The following is a 17571-nucleotide window of genomic DNA, read 5'->3' on the forward strand; positions in this document are numbered from 1 at the left end:
TTAAATGTTGAGTTTTAGACTGCAGTAATTATCGAATTTCTGGGAATCATGAAGTCATTGAGACTTTGAGTCGTTGAGACTTTGAGTCGTTGAGACTTTGAGTCATTGAGACTTGAGACGTTGAGTCAACTATTGAGAAGAAATTAACTGTATCCTAGCTGAAACCAGGAGAAGAGTGATAGGAAGCTATATTTCCAGAATTCACTGAATGACATTTCTGTAAAAACAAACAAAAAACCCCTCAGAAACCCAAGTAAACAGGGTAAAACAAACCAAAACAAATCCCTGCCTCTTTTCTTCTCCTTTCCTTGTTTTCTTGCAGAATTTTCTAATGTAGAAGATAGTTCCTGAACCATGGAGGTTCTGCAATGTGATGGCTGTGATTTCAAAGCTACATCCTATGAAGACCTAAAAACTCACATTCAGGATGTTCATACTGCTTTTCTGCAGCCAACAGATGTCTCTGAGGAAAACCTTAGCGAACTGAGGTCTGGCTCCATGAATGCTAGCAACCAGACTGAGATAGAATTTTCTTTTGTAAAGGATGAATTTACAACTGCAAATGAAACAGCAGGTAAACCTCAACCCCAAGCCCCTATCTCACGTTTTACACATCTCACTTATTTCAGTGCATTTTAATTGGTATGTGTTTTTTAAAAATGTTACCTTTATCACTATAGTAGTGAAGTGGATGATGTTTAGCAGCAGATATATTTTTTCTGTAAATGCAAACGTGTGGATTTGTCATCTTACTATTTTCCACATGCTTTATCATATTGCTACTTTAATTTCTTTACACCAGCTCTAGAAGAGTTTAGAACTTTATTAGTGTACCTTTTTATTTCAAGATGCTTTCTTTGGGAATTGTCTATCCCAAATGATGTACCATCTGTTAGTTTTCTGACCATCCTCATATGCACAGGTCTAATCATAAATAAATGAGGGAAATTCTGGTGTGATTAATGTGTTCAAGATATGTGTGTATTTATATGGGTAGATGGGGGAAAACTGTCTTATTTTACTTATTTACATATTTACCTTTAAATTCTTATTTTAGGGCAAAATACAACAATTCAGATGGGAACTGGAAGTTATTATAGCCAGAGCCAAAGTTTTTATGGTCAACATATGGCTCCAAATTCTAAACCAACCAACAAGTTTTTCCAGTGCAAATTCTGTGTGCGTTACTTCCGATCTAAAAACCTCCTCATAGAGCACACTTGCAAGGTTCATGGAACACAAGTTGGGGGAAGCTCAGTAGGGTCACACACTGCTGGATCCTTAAATTACAACATCATGATGCACGAGGGATTTGGCAAAGTTTTCTCTTGCCAGTTCTGCAACTACAAATCACCAAGGCGCACAAGGATTATTAAGCACCAGAAAATGTATCACAAAAAAAATCTGAAGGAGAGTTTAACTCCTACTGCTGCCTCTGCTGTATCTGAATTGACATCTGCCTCTGTGCCAGTGCAGGAACCCTGCAAGGAATTGCCTGAGGAGATGGTAGAAAGGAGCATTTTGGAGTCCATGGTCAAACCTTTAACAAAGTCCAGAGGCAACTTTTGCTGTGAATGGTGCAGTTACCAGACACCTCAAAGGGAGCACTGGTGTGACCATATGATGAAGAAGCACGGCAGCATGGTGAAAATACTGTCAAGTTTGAGGCAGGAACAAGACAGAAGTAGTGTGCCTGATATGCAGAGTAAGAGAGCCCAGAATGCCTCCCCAAACTCTACTTATATCTCTATGAATATGACAGGATGTGATATGTTGAATGCTGATGTCTCAAACTTCAGAAGCTCTATGGGCAATTCTCTTATCAGGCCCAACTCTTCTATATCCTATAAGTTTTATTCTGTGTCTTATCCTCAAATGAAGTCTAAATTATCTCACAACTTCGGCATGGTCCATTTGCCTGACAGATCCCACTATGGAGTTGTTGACATGACAAATTCCTCTGCTGACTTGGAAACAAGTAGTATGCTAAATGATTCCAGCTCAGACAAAGAGCTAAATGAAGTGGACAGTGAGAATGGTTTGAACTCAGTGGACAACCAGACTTCAGGAATATCTGCAGAGCAACTGATGGGATCTAATGGCAACAAACTGTTGGAAACGAAGGGAATTCCCTTTAGAAGATACATGAACAAGTTCCAATGTCCTTTTTGTCCTTTCCTCACAATGCACCGCCGAAGCATCTCCCGTCATATTGAGAATATCCACCTGTCTGGGAAGACAACTGTATACAAATGCAATGAGTGTCCTTTTACCTGTAAGAGTTTGTTAAAGTTTGGAGTTCATAGGCAATGTCACGCACATACAACATCAGACTGGGACGCTGTGAATTCTCAGAGTGAAAACATTGTCTCCTCTTCGAATGACAACATGGTTTCTTCCGAAAGTGGAACTATAAATGGAAGGAAGTCAGCTGGGATGATGGAAACAGTGCAGCAGCAGCAACAGCAGCAGTTGCCTCAACCCCATTTACAGCATCCTCATAAGTGCACAATGTGTAACTATTCTACCACTACTTTGAAAGGCCTCAGAGTTCATCAGCAGCATAAACACTCATTTTGTGACAACTTACCAAAATATGATGGACTGCCATCCAACATGCCTCAAGAGAGTGAGGCAGATGCTCTTACCTCTGTCAGCACAGTGAAGAAAAGCCAGACCTCAATTCTTGGTCTCTCATCTAAAAATAACTTTGTTGCTAAGGTCACTCGGAAGGTGTCAAATGACTGTCCTTTGGATCTCTCACCAGTGAAGAAAAGAACTAGAATTGATGAAATAGCAAGCAACCTGCAGAACAAAATAAACCAAAACAAGCAGCAAGAAGATGCTGTGATTAATGTAGAGGATTATGAGGAAGAGCAGGAAGAGGAGGTGGAGATAGAAGTAGAATTAGACAGAGAAGAAGAACAAACAAAACCAATGATGGAGGTTTCTAGTTCTTATGCACCCCAGCAAATGTGGGGGAGAGAAACAAATGATTCCCAGAAGGATGCAAACGTCATAAACATGCATCATGATTATAATTCCACCAATGGAGCAGAGATTGAGCTCACTTTATCTGAAGATGAGGAAGATTATTTTTCTTCCATTAACATGAAAGATCAACAGAGCCGTAATACCTCTGTTCTGGGAAGACAGCCAAATATGAATGACCCTGATCAGAACAACAAAAATGTGGAGATTAATGATTCTGGCAGGCATTACTACTGTAAACACTGTGATTTTAGCAACAAATCTGCCAGGAGCGTTAGCACCCACTACCAACGGATGCACCCCTACATAAAATTCAGTTTTAGGTATATCTTGGATCCAAATGATCACAGTGCAGTATACAGATGTCTCGAGTGCTATAATGACTATATGAACTTTGAAGACCTGCAGCAACACTACAAAGAGCATCACCCTGAAGCTATTAACGTATTGAACTCCAATCACTCTGATCTGATCTACCACTGTCACTTCTGTTCTTACACTAGCCCCAATGTTAGAAGCCTGATGCCACATTACCAAAGAATGCATCCAACAGTGAAAATTAACAATGCAATGATATTTTCAAGCTATGTTGTTGCGCAGCAAGAGAGGCTAAACACAGAGTCTCAGACACTGAGAGAGATCTTAAATTCTGCTCCAAAAACTATGGTAACCTCCACCTCTGTGGCTCATGAGACTATTGTGCCAGCAAGTTTTAAGAGAAGTGCCACAAAGACTTTTAGTCCTGAATATGAAAACCAGAAGGCACCTTTGGTCAGTTCTGTGATTGTTTATGACTGTGATGTGTGCTCATTTGCAAGCCCTAACATGCATTCAGTTCTGGTGCATTACCAGAAAAAACACCCTGAAGAAAAAGCATCATATTTCAGAATTCAGAAGACCATGCGTATAGCATCTGTTGACAGGGGCTCTGCCCTGGCTCAAATGTCTTTTGAAATGGGAGTGTTTGTCTCCTCAAAACTGTCCAACTTGGCTTCTCAACCTCTACCTTCTCCACAACTGCTCCCAGACCTTGCTCCTGAACTCTATTATTGCAAACACTGTTCATACAGCAACCGTTCAGTTGTGGGAGTGCTTGTTCACTACCAGAAAAGACACCCAGAAATAAAGGTCACTGCCAAGTACATCAGGCAGGCACCCCCTACTGCAGCAATGATGAAGGCTGGTGAGCTGCCACCTGGGATTCAGAAAATGCCAGTGTCAATGCAGCAGTTAAACCAGGGCAGTTCTGAAAGCTCTGCAAATACCCCTGAGAATGAAATGTTCTTCTGCCAGCACTGCAATTATGGAAACCGGACTGTGAAAGGCATTCTCATTCATTATCAAAAGAAGCATCGTGATTTCAAAGCAAATGCAGATGTGATTAGGCAGCACACAGCCACCATTAGAAGCCTTTGTGATCGTAACCAGAAGAAATCATCTGGCAGCCTGCCTGCTCACACCTCCAGCACTGAACAGGACAAGACAAAGCTGAGAGCCCTCAAATGCAGGCAGTGCAGCTACACATCACCTTATTTCTATGCATTGAGGAAGCATATTAAGAAAGACCACCCCAATCTGAAGGCCACGGTCACATCCATTCTGAGATGGGCATTTTTGGATGGTTTGATAGAAGCTGGTTATCACTGTGAATGGTGTATTTACTCACATACAGAACCCAGTGGTTTGTTTGTGCATTATCAAAGAAGACATCCTGAACATTATGTTGACTATACATATATGGCAACGAAACTCTGGGTAGGTCTAGATCCTTCCCCTTCTACCCTAGTGATGCCAACAGAGACAAAGAGTTATAAATGCAGAGACTGCATTTTTGAAGCATCTTCCATTTGGGGTATTACTAATCATTACCAGGCTTTTCACCCTTGGACTATGAATGAGGATGAATCTGTATTGTTGGATATCATTAAGGAGAAAGATGCTGCTGAGAAAATTGGCGCACGACTTGATGAAGTTAGGGCCAGGATTAATTCTGAAAACCAGGTACTATCACAGATGGAGCGGGATGGGGAGGACCTCAGCCTTTCCCAGGAAAAAACTATTCAGTTGACTTCTGCAAACCCTTCCATCTCTACTCCATATCAGTGTACAGTTTGTCAGTCGGAGTACAATAACTTGCATGGACTCCTGACACATTATGGCAAAAAGCATCCTGGCATGAAAGTGAAGGCTGCTGACTTTGCACAGGACACAGACATGAATCCAGGGGCTGTGTACAAGTGCAGACATTGCCCATACATTAACACACGTATTCATGGTGTCCTCACACATTACCAGAAACGGCACCCATCAGTAAAAGTCACTGCTGAAGACTTTGTGAATGATGTGGAACAGTCTAATCACATTGCCCAGAATGACACAGAAGAGACGTGTAGGATTTTCAAGCAAGGCTATGGTGCTTATCAGTGCAAACTCTGCCCTTGCACCCATGGCACAATGGAGAAGCTCAAAATTCACTATGAGAAATATCATGATCAACCTGAATTTGATGTTTTTGTTAAGTCACCACCAAAGGTGTCTGCCACAGTGGAGCCAGACATGGTGACTGAAATCAAGGCCTCCCCAGAAATTGCTGCTGATAATGTTGGAAAAATCTCTATCCCAGCACCTCATTTCTCCAATTCTCACTTAGTGTCTCACACAGTGTTCCGGTGTCAGCTCTGCAAATACTTCTGTTCTACACGAAAGGGGATAGCCAGGCACTACCGCATCAAACATAATAATGTTCGGGCACAACCGGAAGGCAAGAACAACCTTTTCAAGTGCACTTTGTGTTCCTACACCAACCCTATCCGTAAAGGGCTTGCAGCACACTACCAGAAAAGACATGACATTGATGCTTACTACACTCATTGTTTAGCAGCCTCCAGGACAGTAAGTGACAAACCCAATAAAGTGATCATTCCATCTCCTCCCAAGGATGACACACCTCAAAGTGAGGAGCTGAGAAGGGTTGTGGAAAAGAAGAAGTGCTCACTTTGTTCCTTTCAATCTTTTAACAAGAAAGGTATTGTGTCCCACTACATGAAGCGTCACCCCGGTGTTTTCCCCAAGAAGCAGCATGCAAGCAAGCTGGGGGGCTACTTCACTGCTGTGTATGCTGATGACAAGTCAACTCCAGTTGAGGAAAGGAATAACTTTGAGGTGGAGACCAAGGCTCAGGAAACTGAGTGGCTTCCCTTCAGATGCATAAAATGTTTCAAGCTGTCCTTCAGCACAGCAGAGTTGCTGTGCATGCATTATACTGATCACCACAGCAAGGATTTGAAGAGAGACTTTATCATACTGGGAAGTGGCACTCACTCTCATAATTCTGTCTACCAGTGCAAGCACTGTGATACTAAATTGCATAGCACGGCAGAGCTGACCTCACACTTGAATAGTCACAATGAGGAATTCCAGAAGCGTGCCAAACGTCAGGAGAGGAGGAAACAGCTTTTGAGCAAGCAAAAATATGCAGATGGTGCTTTTATGGATTTCAAACAAGAGAGGGTAAGGATTTGTGTGCCTGATCTCCTTCTCTGCTTCCTCTCCCCAGGGTGAAAAACAAACCAAAAACTGTTCCTCTATATTTCAAGAGGCTCCTTATTACTAATACCTACTTTCATGTTAACTTTAACAGCCAAATGAACACAGGTTAATGAGTGATTCAGCATGTCAATGGGTTACATATTCTGTTTTAATTTCCTTAATTCTCCACCTATTCCTAGGCTCCATGGGAAGCTTTGCTCCCTCCAATTGTTTCCTTCAGGATTTCCCATATCTTCCTTCCTCCCACCCTTATGGATGACTATCTGTATCTTTTGCAAGGTTACTCTTTGTTTCCTCATAGATTTTTTAACAAATATCCCTTCTACTGCTCATCCATGTACCTTGATACAGCAATTTCCTTCTCAGTATATTTTCTGATAAAGAGTCTGATGTTTAAGTGCATCTATCCAATAACTTAAAGCTTTGGGCAGGCGTTCCTGTGAACAGAAGACCAAATTCTGCTACTCTTTTCTGTACCCTTCTCCCCATCTGGAGTAACACAATTGGATGGGGGAAGAGAATGATCAAAGAGTATGACTTGGTCTTGTAAGTTTAAAATGAATGGTCTTATAGGGGACTCAAGGTTTTTTCTGTGTATGTCCTGTCCACCTATTTTAAGGACTTTAATAGAAGTCAGTGCAAATTGAGGTTGAAGTTTTGCACAAGAGGATATTGTAGTGGGTTGACCTTGTCTAGACACCAGGTGCCCACCAAGCCACTCTATCACTCCCACTCCTCATCAGGACATGGGGGAGGAAAAAAAGATAGAAAAGAACTCATAGGTCAAGATAAAGGCAGGTTAATAAAGCAAAAGCAAAGGTTTCATGCAGAAGCAAAGGAAAACAAAAGATTTATTCTCTACTTCCCATCAGCAGGCGATGTCCAGCCACTTCTCGGGAAGCAGGGTTTCAGCACACATAGTGGTTGTTGAAGAAGACAACACGTAACCAATGCCCCCTCCCTCCCCCCCTTTCTCTTAGCTTTTATATCTGAGCAGATGTCATATGGTATGGAATATCTCGTTGGTCAGTTTGGGCCACCTGTCCCAGCTATATCTCCTCCCAAGATCTTGCCCATCCCCGGTCTACTGGTCTTTGGGGGTGAGGGGGGAGAATGTTGGGGAGACAGCACTGATGTTGTGCCAGTACTGCTCAGCAGTAGTCAAAACACTGGTGTGTTCTCAATACCCTTCCAGTTACCAATGCAAAGTCCAGCACTGTGAGGGCTGCTATGGGGAAAGTTAACTCTGTGCCAACCAGACCCAATACACGTGTACACTAAAGTCTATTTCCCTGGTCTGAGTATATTCCTAAAAGTGAGATATTCAAAGCATGTTTCAGTATTACATTAGCGGAACTGATTAATACTCATGTGCTTCAATAGGCTTTTGGACACTTGGAAAATGCTTCAAACCTTAAGGAGAGGAAAGTAGTAGGCTACAAATGTAAATTTTGTGTGGAAGTTCATCCAACGCTCCGAACCATCTGTAATCATCTCCGTAAGCATGTCCAGTATGGAAATGTTTCTTCTGTGTCAGATACAGTAAAGGTGAGAATTCTGTGAACTGACAGTATTTTTTTGTTTGATATTAAGGCCTAACTGAAAGCCCATAGAGGGGTCCCATGGAGACAAATGGGTTTTGGATTGGGCATTCTGAACAGTAAAGAATGACATTGTAATCTAATTCTTCATATTTCTGCAGCATATTTTATTTACTTTAAAATGTTTTGACTTTCTTCTTCTCTCCATCTTGGGCACAAAAAATATTTAATTCTCATTTCTTATATGACACAAAGGAATTGATATCACAGATGACTGAAAGACTTGATTTATAAGCACGAGTTTCTCCCTCAGCTCTTCTGGGCTACTTTTCTGCTTTCTTAGACCCTAAAGTGTGGGTTTTGTTTTGTTGCTTTTTCTTTTTTTCCCAACCCATATGCAAAAGTGAAATTATAGTGCTGCAAAGATATATTCAAATAACCAGCTGAGACAGGGGTCCAATTCGAGTGGTTAATTGTAAATGTGCTGCTGTTTCCTCCCTATGGAAGTGGAGACCACCTAGAATGTTTGAGGACAGACTGTGCAGGGGGAGTTCAGGTGCGGTAAGGTTGCAGGATCTGGTTATGCAGTTCTCCTTCTCTTGCAGCAGTGAGTGAGTACTCAGCAAATTATGCAGTCCTCAGAATGTGACTTAAAGCATGCCTATTTCATGACATCAACTGTGTGCTGTGTAAAGTTGTTGAGTCTGCCAGAGTCTAAACAGTTGTACCTAAAAGCTTCCCCTGACCTTCCTTTAGCTTATCCAATACTACTGACAAAATGGGGTGCTTCCCTTCTATCAAATTATTCCTGTTCTTTCTCTGCTTCTCAAGTAAAGTTTATGTGGGGTCAATACCATCTTTTGAGCAAGTAGATACTACTTGTTCAACAGCATGGAACAAAAACTAAAATACAAGATCCAAAAAACATGATATAAATATGCTTTTCATATTTAATGTTGCTGTAAAATGTGTGCTATGCTAATTAACACAAGAAAGAGACTAAGAGATGTCATTTGTTTTTAATGTATATGCATATGTATATATATAATTTAAGACTGAACTCTATATATAAAGTTATTAGTGGAATATGGTAGGTATACCTTTAGAAAGTGAATGGAGTGGGAAACCTAGATGTTAAAATTAGTTCATGAGAGACTGAGGACAGAAGGGAGAGAGAACTGATGGTTTTGGGGGGGGAATGTGCTTTTTAGCAGGAAGCTGAAGATTCTTCAAGAACAACTTTGGAGGGTTTTGAGGGAGCCAAAGACCCTGTGGAATTTACAGAAGATGAATCCAGAGCATCCTTGGAAGATGAAACCAGGCCTGGGGGCTACCACTGCAGCCAGTGTGACCGGGTTTTGATGTCTATGCAGGGTCTGAGATCTCATGAGAGGAGTCACTTGGCCTTGGCTATGTTTACCCGGGAAGACAAATACAGCTGCCAGTATTGCTCCTTTGTCTCTGCTTTCAGGCACAAGTAAGTTATGGTTTGTTTTCAACAGAAGCAAAGACTAGCATGACTATTTCTTACATTGCTTGATGCTGAAGGAGAGCACACTCAATTTGATTTCAAGCCATGTTTTTCTCTCTTCTCAGGATTTAGGTATTTTCTATGCCCCAAAACTTTTTACCATTGTCTGTGACTATAAAAAGTCATATTTTTATGTCTTCTCAAATTTGAGTTCTCTTTTTGTTGTGTGTAGGGGAAATGTAAACCAAGCAAAAGATATCCACCACTTATGCAGTCCTGTCAAATGCATGAAATTAAAAAATCCATAAAGAGGAAAAAGTATTTTCACTAACCTTCCATGGAACTACCTTACTTTTAACCAATACCGTGACTTTTATTTGATTGAGATTTCATGTGCTGAACAGTTATCACAAACCAATCTTAGATTATTTATTTATTTCTAATTTGTGTTATGCAATTTCAGTCTATGAACATAGTCTTGACATCAGTGTGGTACACTTGAGAAATCACCCCTTATACTGATGTGACCCTTGAAAAATGCATGGTCATAATAAATAATCAAGTTCCTCATAACTTATTTCTTTCCCTACAGTTAGGAAGTTTTAGAATTCTTTTAATCATATTTATTCATGGCTTGCCACAAAGTAATGAGGTTTATTGATTTTTTTTTTTTTTACTGGCATCCTAGATTGACAAACACATGTACATGTTTTCTGCAGCTTCTGGGGGAGAAATGTCCCATCCCCCCATCCTGTATCTGCCCACCTTCCCCTCAAAGAAGAGAGATCTAGGTGCATGTTTAACATAGGCATTGATAGCTCTGTCAGCGACACCCTTAAATTGGGTAAAGTTGCTACTGTTCTGTAATTAAAAGTATGTGGGAAAGAAAGCATGGTATGAGAAATATTTACAAAGTCTTGTGTTAGAAAAGCAGCACTTCTGTCAGTATCACAGCATAGCTCCTATGTGGATGAACAAGAGGGGATAGTCCAAGGTCTGGGGAGGCCTTGGAAATCTCTCATTAGTATCCTGGATCTGAGCTGCTGGTAAGCAGTAAACCTCCCTGAACAGCAGGTCAGGTCGACATCTCCCCTGCAGAATGGAGTCTCCCACTACAATGACTCAGCACTTCCTCCTGTTGTTGCTGCATGTTTCAGGTGCAGCCAGCTCTGATGTTTCATTGGACAGAGTTCCCAGCCCCTCATCTGCAACCAGATGCATAATTATAGAACCTATTCTGTAGTTGCAGTTCTGCTGTTGAAGCAGGACCCATCCTCCCAGTGCCAGATATCACAAGCTTCCAGCCTCTGCCATCTTGGTAGTTTCCATTTCCCAACCTGATAAACACAGACACTGGCTGCCCCTCCTTCAGTACAATTCAGAGTTTGGGATCTTGTCTCTGCAGGATCTCTGAAAAGATCCTGTTAATCTTTTTCCTCATTATCTCTGATTCTGTGTAGATGTCTGACCTCCTGCAGCTCCTTTAACATGGTAACACAGCTCCTCAACCAGCGCACACCTCCTTGAGGCAAGGAGACAGTTTTCCTCTGCTCCATCCTCAATGAGAAGCATCAAACATTCCTCATAGCCCCAGACATAGAATAGAATAGAGTAGAGTAGAATAGAATAGAAATTTCACTTGGAAGGGACCTACAACAATCATCCAGTCCAACTGCCTGACCAATTCAGGGCTAACAAAAAGTTAAAGCATTCTGTTAAGGGCATTGTCCAAATGCCTATTAAACACTGACAGTCTTGGATCATCAACCATGTCTTCAGGAAGTCTGTTCTAGGGTTTGACCACCCACTTTGTAAAGAAGTGTTTCCTAATGTCAATCTGAACCTCCCCTGGCACAGCTTTGAACCATTCCCACGCATCCTATCACTGGATCCCAGGGAGAAGAGCTCAGCACCTCCCTCTCTACTTCCCCTCCTGAGGAATCTGTAAAGAGCCATGAGGTCACCCCTCAGCCTCCTTTTCTCCAAACTAGACAAACTCAGAGTTCTCAGTCATTCCTCACAGGACATGCCTTCCAGCCCTTTGACCAGCTTGGTTGCCTTCCTCTGGGGGCAATTCAAGGAGCTTAACATCCTTCTTAAATTGTGAGGCCCAGAACTGCACACAGTATTCAAAGTGAGGCCATGCCAATGCTAAATACAGTGGGATCATCACCTGTCTTGATCAGCTGGTTCTGCTGTGTTTGATGCCCCCCAGGATGTGTTTTGCCCTCTTGGCTACCAGGGCTCACTGATGACTCATACTGAGCCTGCTGCTGACCAGCACCCCCAGATCCCTTTCTGCAGGGCTGCTCTTACGATCAGTGGAGACCTCCTGAATCTCCACAGACCTTTGGTAGATGACTGAGGTGGATCCTGCTATAACATCCACTACCTCCTTCAGTATTCTGGGATGAATCTCATCAGGCCCCACGGACTTGGGAACATTCGACTGATACAGTTGGTCCCTCGCAATTTAAGTGTCCACAAATGGAAAGCCACTGTTCCCACACTTGTGGTCCTCTGACCAGAGAGTTGTGGTCAACAGCTCGATGTTCGGATGGAGATCAGTGACTAGTGGTGTCCCTCAGGGGTCTGTCTTGGGACTGGTGCTCTTTAATATCTTGATCAATGACATAGACAGTGGGATTGAGTACACCCTCAGCAAGTTTGCAGATAGTATGAAGCTGAGTGGTGCAGTTGACACACCTGAAGCACAGGATGCCATCCAGAGGGACCCGAACAAGCTCAAGAAGTGGGCCCATGAGAACCTGATGAGGTTCAACAAGTCCAAGTGCAAGGTGCTGCAGCTGGGTTGGGGCAATGCCATACATGAGTACAGACTTGGAGAAGAACTAATTGAGAGCAGTCCTATGGAGAAGGACTTGGGTGTTCTGGTCAACGAAAAGCTGGACATGAGCCAACAGAGTGCACTTGAAGCCCAGAAAGTCAATCACATCCTGGGCTGCATCAAAAGCAGTGTGACCAGCAGGTCGAGGGAGGGGATTATCGCCCTCTACTCCACTCTGGTGAGACCAGCTGTGCCCAACTCTGAGGACCCCAGCACAAGAAGGACATCAACCTGTTGGAGTGTGTGCAGAGGAGGCCACCAAGATGTTTAGAGGGCTGCTGCACCTCTGCTATGAGGAAAGGCTGAGACAGCTGGGGTTGTTCGGCCTGGAGAAGAGAAGACTCTGGGGAGACCTTACTTCAGCCTTTCAGCATTTAAAGGGAGCTTATACAAGGAGGTAGAGGGACTTTTTACATGGTCAGATAATGATAGGACAAGGGGTAATGGTTTTAAACTAAAAGGAGAGATTTAGATTAGATATTAGGAAGAAATTCTTTACTGTGAGGGTGGTGAGGCACTGGCAGAGGTTGTGCAGAGAAGTTGTGGATGCCCTATCCCTGGAAGCATTCAAGGCCGGGTTGAATGGGTCTCTGATCAGGGTGGCATCCCTGCCCATGATGGGGTGGTAGAACTAGATGATTTTTAATGTCCTTTCCAACCCATTCTATGATTCTATGACTAGGGAAGTGATTGTCCCCCTGTACTTGGCACTGGTGAGGCTGCACCTCAAATCCTGTGTCCAGTTCTGGGGCCCCTCACTGCAAGGACATTGAAGTGCTGAAGTGCATCCCAAGACTGCTGAAGGGTCTAGAGCACAAGTCTGATGAGGACCGGCTGAGGGACCTGGGGGGACCTCAACCTGGAGTAAAAGAGGCTTAGGGGAGGACTTATTGCTCTCTACAACTACCTGAAAAGAGGTTGTGGTGAGGTCAGGGTTGGTCTTGTCTCCATAGTAACAAGCAATAGGACAAGAGGAAACAGCCTTAAGTTGTGCCAGCAGAGGTTCAGGTTTGATATTAAGGAAAATTTCTTCCCAGAAAGGATTGTCAAGCACTGACACAGGCTGCCCAGGGTAAATCCCTGGAGGGATTTAAAAGTCATATAGATGTGACACTTGGGGACATGGGTTAGTGCAGTTTTAGTTTAATGGTGGGACTCGATTATTTTAGAGGTCTTTTCTGACCTAATTGATTAGATGATTCTATGATTTTCCTTAGACCTCTTCTTGCTGTTAATGTTCTTAAAAAAACCTTTCTTTTTTGTCTGGCACTACACTGTCCAGTTTCAACTCTGGTTGAGCTTTGGCTTTTGGTGCCTTCTCCCTTCATAGACAAACCACTGATCCATAATGTTCCTGTGAAGCCTGACCTTGCTTCCAGAGATCATAGCATTTGCTTTTCCTATTGAGTTTCATGAGTTCCCTGTTCAACCAAGCTGGTCTTCTGCCCAACTTGTTTGACTTCTGACACAGTGGGATTGCCTGCTCCTGTGCTTTTAAAAGGTGTTGCTTAAAAACTGACAACCCCCAAGCCCTCAAAAGTAGATCCTCAGGGGACACGATTAAGTAGCTCCCTGAATAGCTTCAAGTTTGCACTCTTGAAATCCAGCGTAGCAACTCTGCTGACATTTTTTCTCATTACACTGAAAATTTTAAACTCAACCATTTTGTGATCACTGAGGCCAAGACAACCACCTACCATCACATCTCCCATGAGTCCTTCTCTATTAGAATCATAGAATCATTTAGGTTGGAAAAGACCTCCAAGATCATCAAGTCCAACCTTTGATTGATCCCCACCTTGTCAACTAGACCAGGGCACTGAGTGACACCTCCAGTTGTTCCTTGGACACCTCCAGGGATGGTGATTCCACTACCTCCCTGGGCAACCCCTTCCAATGCTGGACAGCCCTTTCTGGGAAGAAATTCTTCCTGCAGTCAGGCTGACAGGTCTGTAGTTCCCTGGATCCTCCTTCCGGCCCTTCTTGTGGATGGGCATCACACTGGCCATTTTCCATGTCGACTTTTCCTAATATCCAATCTAACCCCTCCCCCAACACAGCTTCATGCCGTTCCCTCTGATTCTGTCACTAGTCACCACAGAGAAGAGATCAGCACCTGCCCCTCCACTGCCCCTCATACGGAAGTTGTAGACTGCGATGAGGTCTCCCCTTAGTCTCCTCTTCTCTAGACTGAACAAATCAAGTGACCTCAGCTGCTCCTCATGCGGACCTCTAGGTCCTTTTCCACAACTGCTCTCCAACCTCTCCCTCCCTAATTGTTCCTCTCGTACATCCAGGTATGTCCTGTTCCAAGTGCAGAATCTGGCACTTTGTTAAACTTCATATGGTTGGTGATTGCCAGCCCTCCCATTTGTCAAGGTCTCTGTGCAGGACCTCTCTGCCTTTGAGGAAGTCAACATTTCAGATATGCTTCTAAAACTCCAGTACTCCCTGGAGGAACATGAATGTTCCCACTAGCATTGCCACCCTCAGGCAATGCATTGACAACCCTTGGTTTACTTTCAGCTCTCCTGATGGTATCTCCTTCACCCATCACCTCTAAAGTCCTCTCAATCTGTCCTGTCAGCTTATGAGCAAAGAAGTATTTTCCCCATTGGGGTAGATGTATCCCATCAGGCCCCAGCATACCTTGTGTCTTGCAGACTCTCCCATGGTTATAAAAAACAAAGTTCTAGTGGAGGCACCAATCCTGGAGCCAGATATCGATGTTTTGGGCATGCCTGTTTCTTCCATTGATTCTCCTCATTACTGGGAGAATTGAGGGAAACACTACCTCTTCTCCTGAATCTTTCAGCATTCTTCCCAGGGCCCTGAAATCTCTTTTGATTGACCTTGACCTTCTTGTTGCAATGTCATTAGTAGCCATGTGAAAGAGAAGGAGTAGGTAATAGTCTGAAGGCTGTACTGAGCTCATCAGTCGTCTGGTTACATCCCTGATCTGGACCCCAGGGAGGCAGCAAACTTCCATGAAAAGACGATCCAGTCTGTAAATGGGTGTCTCCATTCTGCTCAGGAGAGAGTCACCAATGACCATAACTTGCCATTGTTTCTTCTCAACACAAGTTGAGTGCATTAAGCAGGTCTTGCTGGGAGGGATTTTCTTGGCTCATGCTCTGTCAGTGTGAAAATCATGTGAGACCCTCTATAGTGTGAGGGCCTGGAGTAGACTCCATTTGATCTAGATCTTGCTATTCAGTAGAATAAAACCCAGGAGAATTTAGATAAATTAATAGGAAATAAAGTATGCCTGGAACTATTGGGATGGTGGTTTGGGGGGGATGATAAATAAACCAACCCTCTCCAAACTTTTCCATGTCTTCTTGTTGTTTTGCTGCTGCTTATAAACAAGCTCAGACTATTGTTATATCACAAAGCACTAACTAAGTTGAGACTGTATTGGAAATGTCTCCATTCTGATCTGAAGTCATGGCGATGGGTGATGAATTCATCCCCCCTTCAATGTCAGACTTCCCATTGCTGATTTCCCCTGCAGAAAGATAGCATCTGATCTTTTTCAACCCTTCTTCTGTTGAGCTTCATGCAGGATCTCCCAGTCCATTACATCTGAAACTCTGCCACCTGTTACCCCTAAAAGTCATTGACTATAGACAGCTTGCTGGTGCCTTCCCTCCAGAGTAGGCTGTCTAATCTGCTTTTGCTGCTGTAACCAAATGAAGATTTCTTCAGTGGAACTAGAAAAATATTTTCCTTACCTTAGGAGGAGAAAAGGGAGCATATTTTCATAAAAACACTGCACAGAAAAATCCTGTACTAATATTTTTATTGTTCAGTTTGGGTTTTTTCATGGGTTTTTTTGTGGTTTTTTTCCCTCAAATATCGTCTATCCTATAAGTAACTCTCCTGTTAGTCTGTATTTGGTATAATGTAATTGATAGTAATTTTGTCCTATTAAGTAGTTTGCATTCTGTGTGATAAAATTGATCAGATCTCTTTCTTCCTCAGATTAGATTTTGCCTTGTTCTGTAAGCAGACCTGTTGGATATAAAGAACCAGCATGAGAAAGATAGCTGAGCCTGGTCTGTTCTAATTAAAAATTTATTTTTGTTACTAGGTTTTTGGCTTGCATCTGAAGGAATAGCTAAAATGATTTACTATTTTGTTTTTTTTGTCTGTGTCTTGATCAGTCTGGATCGCCATATGCAAACTCACCATGGACACCATAAGCCATTCCGTTGCAAGTTCTGTCCATTCAAGTCCTCTTACAATAGTCACTTGAAAACCCATATAGTTAAAGCACATGCTGGTAAGTCAATCAGTTTCTTCCTTGCACTGTCTTGATCTCTTGCTGTCAGGCACATATACTTGCTCTTGTGTGCTCCCTCTTGCTCAGCCTCACACACAGTCATGCTCATTCTCTCTCTCTTCCTTGTGAGCAGTCACATGTGCTCTCCACATTCTCTTGCATGATCACAAGTTCTTCTTGTACAGTCATGTCTTCTCTCACTTTTGTGTGCCCCCTCTCAATGAAACTGTACAATCGCTCTCCCACTTTCTCTCTCTCTCAGTTTAATGAGACAGAAGTGTTTTGCTAAGGAGGATGAGTTATGAGGAAAAACCAAAACTCCTCCCTCTAAGCAATTGTAAATCCAAAATTAGAAGGCTCTAATTGACAAAGTGTAGAGAAAGGAAAAAAAAAACAGCCCTTTAATAAAGGATATATGTGTATTTGCAGAACAACAAAAGAACACAAAGAAAACAACTGAACAATAATCCTATACCCAAAAATCCCCTTCAAAAAATGTAAACAGTTCAGTTTGTGCTTTTTTGATGCAATTGTAACCACAGTCAGAAGGGGGCGATGTTGGATCACTGGAGGAGCAGAGCCTGCAGTGCTCTGTGGTGTCCAGCAGGGGACACTGTTGGATCTAGCAGTTGCCTTGCAGGGGGGCCATGTTGTGCAGGAGAAGCCGAAAAGGAAGGAGGACCCAGGAAACTCCAGGCCTGTCAGCCTCACCTCAGTGAGGTTATGGAGCAGATCATCCTAAGTGCAATCACACAACACCTACAGGATGGACAAGGGATCAGACCTAACCAGTACAGGTTTAGGAAGGGCAGGTCCTGCCTGACCAATCTGATCTCCTTTTATGATCAGGTGACCCACCTGGTGGATGAGGGGAAGGCTGTGGATG

The 17571-nt window shown here is 43.0% G+C and overlaps 1 protein-coding gene across 1 annotated transcript in view; it reads left to right on the forward strand.

Annotated features, from left to right (window-relative positions):
- Positions 1–354: 354 nt before the first annotated feature.
- LOC114070620 (zinc finger protein 462-like) overlaps positions 355–17571 on the forward strand; it is a gene marked incomplete at its 3' end in the record, with an annotated part of 49715 nt that continues 32498 nt past the window's right edge. The window contains exons 1-5 of the mRNA XM_027908141.1: positions 355–574; positions 1058–6501; positions 7924–8088; positions 9455–9558; positions 16567–16685. Coding sequence (XP_027763942.1) covers positions 355–574; positions 1058–6501; positions 7924–8088; positions 9455–9558; positions 16567–16685 — 6052 coding nt within the window. The remainder of the gene's footprint in view (positions 575–1057; positions 6502–7923; positions 8089–9454; positions 9559–16566; positions 16686–17571) is intronic.

The sequence above is a fragment of the Empidonax traillii genome, unplaced genomic scaffold (assembly GCF_003031625.1).
Source record: "Empidonax traillii isolate 1590-97213 ecotype Southwest subspecies unplaced genomic scaffold, ASM303162v1 scaffold1623:size81467, whole genome shotgun sequence".
Lineage (NCBI taxonomy): Eukaryota > Metazoa > Chordata > Aves > Passeriformes > Tyrannidae > Empidonax > Empidonax traillii.